The sequence below is a fragment of the Neolamprologus multifasciatus genome, chromosome 1 (assembly GCF_963576455.1).
Source record: "Neolamprologus multifasciatus chromosome 1, fNeoMul1.2, whole genome shotgun sequence".
Lineage (NCBI taxonomy): Eukaryota > Metazoa > Chordata > Actinopteri > Cichliformes > Cichlidae > Neolamprologus > Neolamprologus multifasciatus.
The window spans coordinates 24,696,160-24,706,289 of record NC_140439.1 but is presented as its reverse complement, the minus strand read 5'-3'; the positions used below and the strand labels follow the sequence as shown (position 1 = coordinate 24,706,289).

Here is a 10,130-nt window from a genome sequence, read left to right as displayed (position 1 = left end):
ACTCCGGCTTCCTCCCATCGTCCAAAGACATGCCGCTTGTGGGGATAGGTTAATTGGAAAATCCAAATTGCCACTAGGTGTGAATGTGCGAGTGAATGTGAGCGCGAATGGTTGTCTGTCCCTGTGTGTTAGCCCTGCGACAGACTGGCGACCTGTCTCGCCCTATGACAGCTGGGATTGGCTCCAGCGACCCCGCGACCCTGAAAAGGAGAAGCGGAAGCGAATGGATGGATGGATATTATAAAATACACAAACTGCATGTATGCACTGTATATTTTGGGAATAAATGTTATATATTATGTTGCAGTAAAACTCCATTTTAGAAAACCTCCTTCAGGCTCTTTTTGTTTCCATCCCCTTGCATGATCTGCAAATCACATTGACACAGAACACTACAAACATAAACACATTTAAAATACTGTTTACTATCATAGGTTCAAGCATACAAAAAAAAAAAAGAAAAAAAAAAAAGAGAGAAATATGACATTTCATCTGAATAACAGGCCTGCATCCAGTTCAAGCTCTCACTTTTTTCCTCAGTTAAAGAAACGTTCATAGAAATTACGTATTAGAGTCTGACGACTGAGAAAACTTCAAGCATTTAATGAACTTCAGTGTCTTCTGGTGTCAAAAATTCAACTAAAACAGCACATTTGACAATGAGGTCTGTCAGTTATTGGTTTCACAAAGAGGACATCTCTCACCAGACACTTGATCCTTCATAGACAGAGAGACTGGAGCTAGAAACATTTTCCAGCTTTAGTGAGTTTGTACATTTGTTGAATGGAAGAAAACATTTGGTTAGATCTGTAGCACAGGAACAAGGTGGTTTTTTAGTTTTAACGCTGGAGGTCAAAGCTTACTGGGATACTTTTAGTGCTAGAAGGAGTTCTCACATCTGTCTTAAATGCTTAAAACATCAACAAATGCTGTTGTCAGTTTTTTGCTCTTCACTGAAGCAAAATGAAAAGGTTCTTCATTTCTTCTTCTTTTTCCTTTTCCCTTTGTTATTACTCTGATGCTCCACATCAAGTGCCCTCTGACTGCTGTTGTCTTGCTTCTGATCTTTAGACCATTCCCTCTGCAGCTGCTGGAGCAAATCGGGCGTCAACAGCCCGTCTCTCACCAGACGACTAGCCAGAGAGCTGTCCATCATCTGTCCTGAGGCTTTCTGTCCCCTTTGACCTCTGCTTCCAGTCAAAAAATTTGTGCTGCCAGTTCCCCTTCCTGTCTGGCTATGCCTGTTGCTCTGCGCCTGCAGTGGGTCAGTGACTGTTGTGTCAGAGGCTCTGATGAGCCGGGTGATATTTCGCACACCCTGCTGGATGATATCATCAAGTTCCCGCTGGATTTCTCTAATTGAGGCAGTATCTGGAAACATGTCCATAAAACGGTAGCTGCGGAGGCACGTAGACACAGATAAAGGATTAATATGGCAAAACTGGAAATTACGACAACAAAGAAGAGTTCATACAAACAAACACATCGTGATCGCATATTAAAAAAGCATAAAAACAGGTGAGGCAACTTGCCAAAGGTGGAAATATAAAGCTACCTTAACCAGAGGTAGAGATCCAACACGTCATGGACAGCTTCCAGGTGAACCAGGTCTTTAATGTTTTTAGGTGGAGCCAGAGGCCAGCTGATGTGGCGACAGACCCAGTCAAACGTCAGGGGTTCGTCTCGACTGAACTGACGGGCAAACTGGAGAAGAAACATGATTGATCCATCAACAGTGCAGATGACATGCTGTACACACTCAAATAATAAAGTAAATGTTAAACGTATACTTTGTGTTGAACACAGTTTTAGTATTTATTACCGATCACAGTTTTATTTACAGAACCAAATTACCTTCTATAGGTGCATCGCTATTGCTCTAAACTAAATACTCGGAGCCCTAGCACACACGAACAATAGAAATATGCAGAACTTAACCCTTAACCTCAAAGGTTGCTCATTCGTGGGAATTTTATCTTCTCGTTTTATCAGTTTGATAAGACCATAAAAAGAATCAGGTGTGGCAGGAGGGTTATTACACTAATGCCTCACTGGGTCAACTTCCTTACCCTCATTTCATCATTTTTACTGTCCTCCTCAGCACCCTCTACTGCTCACTCCTGTCCTTCCACCATTAACCTTAAATCTCTGCAGCCTTCTAATGTTTACATCCACTCACTCACCTTAAGGAAGGAGGTACATACAAAAGGCTGCTTTTTGTTGATGGGAGCAGTGCAGAAGACGTAGCGTGACCTCAGGTTAAGCGGTATGTGCTGAATCATGTCCGCCAGAAACTTAAAGTCGTCAATGTTGCAAACAAAATACAAACCATCCACCTGAGAGAGGCTGACGAATATGTCCTGAGAAGTGGGCGAGAGAACGAGAGCATTTACAATCTTGAATAAGACGTGGCTTTAAAATGTCGAACAGTAAAACTGAAATACAAAACGCGCATTTTCCTTTATGTACCCATTCACAGCTTAAACACATTTGTATTAGGGTGCATTTTGCGTCATCATTTCAGCACGCATGCTGGACTTTAAAAAGTATAGTTAAATATTAACATCTTCAAAAAATAATAAAGAAATAAACTAATGACAATCCTTTGCTTTTAGGTTTAGCGGGCCTGCGCTGAAACACAAAACAATATTTAACTTTCATTTTTGCTACAAAGGGGAAACTGTAAATATTAGTGCTGTCAATAGATTAAGAAAAGTTAACCAATTAATCGCACAATTTTTTGCAATTAATCGCACAATTTTTTGCAATTAATTGCGATTAATCGCACAATTTTTTGCAATTAATTGCGACTAATCGCAATTACTTGATCAATAGCCTGGTTGCAATTACTTTTTTTTAACTTCATATTTAAGCTTGTAACTGACATTTATGCAATATAATGAAGTAAATGCAGAATAAACAACGAATGTGTGCTTAAAAAGAGAATTTGAATAGTTTTCTTCAATCTTTTAGCACAGGTTAAAAATGCACATGCAGTTAAAAATTTTAATCGCGTTAACTGTGATGGCGGATAAATCTGCGTTGACGCGTAAAGATACTTTTATGCTACTAAAAAATTACGACAGTTTTGTCATGAAAATGTTCTTTTATCAAATTATTTCATGTAATGTAATATAGAAAGGATACATGCAGCAGCGTGCTGGACCAGTCAGTTGTATTCGTTTACATTTAGGCATTTCAGATCTTAAGTCTTAACCAGACTTAAACAGACTTTTTCAGGTGGTTTCAAAAACTGTTGAGGAAAAAAACAGCGACTAACAGCCCCAAATAAAAACATGCAGCTTGTGAAAAATTCACACTACAGTGAAATACCACCTTCTGCTTCAATCTAAAGACTGCTCAGGCTTTATTTTACCACATTGCCAAATATTTAACCCGTCTCAGTAAACTCTACTCACTGATGAAGACCATGAAATGGAGCTGGAAAACTACAAATCTTTCCCCCATTTTTATGTATTTATTTTTCATTCTGCTGTTTGAAGGTCTATAATGAACATTTCAATTCTCGCACTGATCACTAAACGAGAGGCTCTACTCACAACAAGGTTGGACAGCGTTGCATCGGGCAGATGGTAAGCAAACATCTCTATCTGCTCTGCGGTTGGATGGAGTCCTGCAGTCTGAGGCAATCAATTGGAGAATAAAATGAGAAAGATTTGCTATTGCAGGAATGCTGAACGTAGGTTTTGTGTTTGTGTGTAAAATGATCACCTCTATAGGATCGACAGAGTGACTGAGTATTTCTTTGAGGACGGGGAGATCGTCTCTGTGCATTGTTGTAACTTCTCCCTCTTTAAACTTGGAGGAGAACCTGCAACAGGTGGCAGAAGATGGAGTTTAATATAGTGGCCTAACAGAAGCTCAAAGGGATTGTCTGCGTTGTTGTCAAAGGAGGCTGACCTCCCAGCACGACCAGCAATCTGCAGAGCCTGAGAAGTGCTGATGGTCTCCATCTGTTTCTCCCCTTTCTCATTAACGTTAGGCTTCACCAGACTGTTGAAGATGATGCGTTTTATACTCCTGGAGAGAGAGAAGGGGTGGTAGGGTGAAGTAAAACAGAAAGGTAAGCACACGATGTGAGCTTGATAATGAACAATATCCTATATGGCAGAAAGCATGCAACCACTTGAAAGAGAAAAAAAACGATTGATATGGCTCTAAAAATATTTCATAAAGTATGTTTTGCACTTACAGGTTAAGCCCCATGCCTATAGCATCTGTAGCAACCAGAATCTTGCAGGGGTCATCAGGGTCATTAAACTTCTTTGCCTGGGACAGTTTGGTGCCTGTAAATCAAAATTTTGACATTTAACCATTTTTCTCCTAAAAATTGACTAAACTGACTTATTGGCTCAGTTCTACACAAAGGCATACACTCACTGGCCATTTCATTAGACAGACCTCTTCAGGTGCTCATTAATGAGCTGCATTTACCCATGTTACGCATTTTTAAAAATGTCATCTGGTCTTTTGAGTCACCAGTTTTGCTTGGATGGTCCAATGCTCATTGGATGGTTGGGTCAGAATTTTGCATAAGCAAGACAAAACCATGGATGCATCCTGCCTTGTAACAATTGTTCAGGCTGGTGGTTGTGTTATGGTGTGGGGGGTATTTTCTTAGGCCTTTAGTACCATCTGAGCATTGTTTGAATGCCTGAGTACTGCTGCTGACCATGTCCCTCCTTTTATGATCACAGGATACCCATCTTCTGATAGCTGATTCCAACAGAATAAAATAAAGCTCAAATAATCTCAAACATGATAGTGAGTTGACTGTTCTCAAATAACCTCTACAGTCCACAATCCAACAGAGCACCTTTGGGATGTGGCAGAACAGGAGATTAACATCTCAGATGTTCAGCTAATAAATCCGCAGCAACTTTGTGATAAAAAGCTCTTCCAGCACCTTCTTTGATCAATGTCATGAAGAATTAAGACAGTTCTGAAGACAAACGGGGCCAGAAAAGTGTACCTTAAGAAGTGACTAATGAGTATAAGCATTCAAGTGACAAATATAAAACCACTCAGATACTCACCTGGAGGTAGGCTCCCATAAATTACAGCACATTCTTGCCCTCTGGCCTCGATCTGCCTGCTGATAGAATAGATGTCGTTTTTACTAAAGCACACGATGCAGTCTCCTGGCCTCAGGTTGTCTAATGACTCCACAGCATGATCCAGTATTGAGAAAGGAGTTAGACGCTGGTAATTGTGAACCTGCAGAGAGAAGAAGACTGAGATGAGAAAAAGGGGATCTCCAAAGATGAGGTTAGAAACATCAGCCAAAATCTTTTCTTTCAGATGTCGCGTCTATCAGTCTCACCTCCACCTCCTCTCCAGTGGTGAACATCAGCTCTTTGATAAAGTCTATGGCTGCAGGTTCCCCACACACATGGATCTCCTCTGCACAGAGACCTGCACAAATGCACAGAATAATAAAAGTAATTTAGGTTTAAACATAATAATAATAATAATTACGTTTCTGAGTATGTTGTACAAACCCAGCAGAGCTCTGGTCCATGCCCATCCTCTGGAAGGATCTCGGATCATTTGAATTTCATCGATTACAGCAACCTCATCTATAAACACATAAAACTGAGGTCAATATCTACCTTTTAATCAGTTAACATAAAAAATTTTAATAACTACCTAATATGCCTAATATTGATAACCTCTCCATTTTCTTTTTAAAAAATATATTCTTTTTTTTAGATTAAAAGACAAATGTATCCTTTCTAGATCAAGGTTTCAAACTTCATTCAGAGCCATCCTTTATAGTTCAATCATACATGGTTATAAGGGGAATTTTTGTTTCCCGTGACAGATTATTTATTAACATCACAGAAACTCAGGTCAAAGAAAGAATATCAGAACAGTACCTAAAATATTGAACTGTATGTAAAGAACATTTACATAATGATTATCACAGGCGCACTTACACGGTGTAGTGACGCTGCACATCTCAATGGTGCAGGCCACATGACCAGCTGCTCGACCCTCTGGGTCCACGAAGGTCCTCTCCTCTCCAGTAACCAGGTCACATGGTACACCCTGAAGCACACAGAAAGTGCAATTAATGTCAGTATTAATAGAAACTAAGACCCCTTGAGAACATACACAATGTGACCTTTCTCCACACAGAAACACACTAGGACACATGAAAAGACTGATGTTTACACAGGAGCACAGTTACGTACAGCATCGTTGCTTTTCTCAAAGATCTCGTGGGCCAGCAGCTTCAAGGGGCCACAGTACACACCAGACTTAGCAGCCAGGTAGCGTTGGATGGCATGGTAGGTTTTACCACTGTTAGTTGGCCCAGCGTGGAAAATCACCTTCCTCTGGATGGCACGAGCCTCGGGGTACCTGGCGAGCACATAAATATGGTTTGGTAGCGGAAGCCAGAAAGCTTCTTTTAATGCGACGTGTGTGGCGTTTGGTCGGGTTTAAAATACACACCAGTTGGCCGGGACCCTGAGGTCTGAGATCTTTCTCAGGTCATCCATACAGTCCAACATGGGAAAGATCTGCTTGGCGTGACGCATGAAGTATGGATAGATGTCATCTATATGACCTGAGAAAATCAGACAGAGGAATATTTCTAAATATAACGGTCACTGAACAAACAGTTTCAACCAAGTAACAGTTACTCCATAAAGAGACAAACCTGCTCCACAGCAGATGTCGTTGAGGATGATGTGCAGGTCGGCGGGGAGTGACGTCATCTCTAGGATATACTTCCTGAAGCTGATGAAGGCCTGGTGGAACAGACGAGCTGCATGCGCATGGAGAGAAAACAGATAAGCCAAAGATATCTAGTGCTGAATTTGTGCAAATTACCCCGCTTGTTTAAATTTACAATTCTCTTCCTAGATATTTATTCCGTTACTTTCCCATTGTTATGAGTATTGGTTAATCCACTAAGTGTTGTCAATCAATTATCTTATGCTGACAAAGAGAAGTTCCAGTCAAAAAGTTGTAGTCAATCATATATATATATATATATATATATATATATATATATATATATATATATATATATATATATATATATATATATTTTTTTTTTTTTTTTTTTATTCATTTATTTATTCATTTATTTATTCATTTCACCCTGTGTGGATTAGAGAGAACCCTAAATAAATTCAAACCTTGATGAGTGTATGTAAAGTTCTGACCACATCTGTATACAACCTATTTGTCAACATATAAACAAGGTTATTAGACAGAGGAAATCTCTTTCTGGCATATGATCACTGGCTTGTGGCCTTCCATGGCTAAATTGACACAGACGATCAACAGATGACGAGTTTATTTTCCTCACCATCCAAACCCGAGTCCGCTGCCAGCTTCTGCATCTCTTTCCTTTTGTAAAACCGATTCAGAACCTTCAGCAGCTCATCTGAATCACAGACAAACAGAGACAAGAAGATGTTGCATCATCTGAGAAAAATCACCTCCACCTTTATAATTATTCGCAAGCAATAGAACAAGTATACACTTTAATTATATTTTAGTTTTTAAAAATAACTAAAAACAACACCCAGTATTATCTTTTACATTATTCGGTCCAGAGTAGTTTAACTGACCAACTTAGGTTTCGTTTACTCACTTTTATCCAGCGGCTGAGTGAGCTCTATTCCCACAACGCCGTCTGCCGAGGCGTCTGCCTTCAGGGAGACGGGGACAAACAACGAGGTGTCCGGAGGTTTCGGAGAGGAGCTGTTAGACGAAACATCCCTGCTCCAGACCACTGTACCGGGTCGATGCTGTCCCTGTAACAAACTAGACCCAGAGGACACATGACAGCTGCTGGTGGTGATGCGAGGAGTCCGGGAGTTAAAGTGACGCTGAAGCCGAGAAATGAAACAAACACAGCGGTTCACCGACATGTCGGCTGTGGGCGAGATCCTCAAGGACTACACAAAAAGTTTGCCAGGCTCACTCCATAAGGCCAGGTAAGTGTGAATAAATGGCTCACACAGCAACAGAGGACGGTCAACACACTCCTCTTCCTGACCTGCTGGTAGCACAACGTGCTGCAGGACCAGTCCGTATATAGGCCCCCACATATGTGCCTGAGTAAAAAGAAAAAATAAATAAATTGCTGTCGAGATTAATGATTGTATAATAGATGGACGGCATGGTGTCACTTCCTCATACTGTACTAAAACCATCAAATAAATCGACAGTTTATGGGGAATATTATGTCACCTACTTGGAGTTAGAGTCTGCGCAGTAGTGGTTTGGGGTGAAGTCGCTGCGTCGAACTCCCTCCCACCAGAATAGTAAAACTGTTAAATGTGGATGGTTAAACTCTCTCCTCTAAGTTCCTGTTAGTAAATGATTTAATTATTGATCGACATATTGGTTTGCTCTGCCTTACAGAAAGTTGGTTACAGCAGGATGATTATGGTAATTTAATGAATCAAGGGTTAGAGTTAGATTAACTGGCAGAATGCTAGAACCACGGGCTGAGGAGGGGGAGTGGCAGCAAGTTTTCACTCCAGCTTTTTTTTTTTTTTTTTTAAATCAACCATAGACCCAGACGATTTTAATTCTTGTGAATGTCTTACTCTTAGCCTTGTCCTCTCTAACTGGGAACACTGATAACCAATTTTATTTGTTATCTATTCCCCACCTGGCCTTTACTAAGATTTTCTCTCTCACACTGTCTCTTTAGTACTTAGTTTAGGTAAAATAATTACTGTGGATGAATTTATCCATAAAGATGAAAATGACAGAATCAATACAGCATTTAATCTAGTATTAGATTTATTTGGATTCTCGCAAAATGTAAAAGAGCCCACCCACTGGAGTCTGGAGCTTGTTCTGACATGTGCCATAGAAACTGAATATTTAATAGAATTCCTTGAAAACCCTATTTTGTCTGATAATTTCTTAATATCATTTAAATTTACATTAATGGATTACACAGCAGTGGGGAAGACATTTTATTATAGTAGATGTCTTTTTGTTGTAACCAAATGTAACAATATAATTTCTCCTCAGTTACTTTCGTCAATACAGTGTGCCAACACAGTCACAGAGCTCTGTTGAAACAAGCATTCCTTTAACATTAACTAGTATTGACTTCATGAGTTTCTTCACAAACAAAATTTAACCATTAGATAAAAAAAAATATTCATAATCATCTCACAGATGTATCATTATGTTCAGCCTTTACCACAGGCCTTTAAGGTGGCAATTATTAAAAACTCTGGTCATCACTTGACCCAGTTGTCTTAGTATCGAACCAGATCCTTACGCTGAATGGCATTGTCTTGATCTACAGTAACATTGTGAGGAATCGTGGAGTCATTTTTGTGAAGTTAATGTGTTGTGTAGTCATTGTTTTGTTTTGTGTGTCAGTGAGGGCACTAATGGATGTCACATAGGCAGAATGCAACGTGAACAGTGTCTCCAGGTGGAAAACAGAAGGAATGATACACCTCCTGCTGTCAGGGTTTCTCCCTGTGGTGTTCTTCTCTGTCTTGTGGTGGACATTTTTACTTTTTTTACTGGCGCAAATAACTTGTGGGGCATCTTATTGTGACACCTGATTGTTCTCTCATTAAGTAGTTTTTTTTTTTTTTTTAACTTTTAACTAGTTTTAAAAATGTACAATTTTTATTTGCATTTCAAGTTATGAAAATAATTTACTAAACATGTCTGTGGTTTCAGTAAAAAGAAAATATAACTACTACTAGGATTTTATGTTTTTGTGTGATTTCAAATCAGTTGTGTTAGTACAGCATGTTAATGAAAAAATAACTGCAAATTCAAACATGTGAGGTTGTGCTGAAAAGAATTATACCAAGCAAGGCAAGGTAAAAAACAACAACAAAAAAAACCCCAATCAAAAGTAGCCAGAAATGGCCAATTATATTTTAGACCTCAGAATATTAATCCAACAAATCATGAAAAACTGTGTTAAAACCTTTTAAATTTTCTACTTATTGGGTACATATTTATTTATTATACAAGCTATAAATTACATAATATTAAAATGCACATGTTTATGTAACTGAAATGTTTCATTATGTGGGCTACATGAATTAATAAAGAAATTATAGTTACTATATTTATATGTAACATGTGTATACTTA

The 10,130-nt window shown here is 39.2% G+C and overlaps 1 protein-coding gene across 1 annotated transcript; it reads right to left on the bottom strand.

Moving 5' to 3' along the window:
* Positions 1-281: 281 nt before the first annotated feature.
* Positions 282-8,078, bottom strand: supv3l1 (SUV3-like helicase). The gene is made up of 16 exons (XM_085143348.1): positions 7,634-8,078; positions 7,346-7,423; positions 6,689-6,796; positions 6,481-6,595; positions 6,219-6,387; positions 5,961-6,072; positions 5,523-5,600; positions 5,345-5,436; positions 5,058-5,238; positions 4,214-4,307; positions 3,922-4,041; positions 3,733-3,832; positions 3,561-3,641; positions 2,184-2,360; positions 1,556-1,704; positions 282-1,397 (listed from the first exon to the last, which is right to left on the bottom strand). Exons 1-16 carry the CDS (start codon positions 7,911-7,913, stop codon positions 977-979), a joined length of 2,355 nt encoding a protein of 784 aa, XP_084999474.1. The 5' UTR covers positions 7,914-8,078; the 3' UTR covers positions 282-976.
* Positions 8,079-10,130: the final 2,052 nt, after the last annotated feature.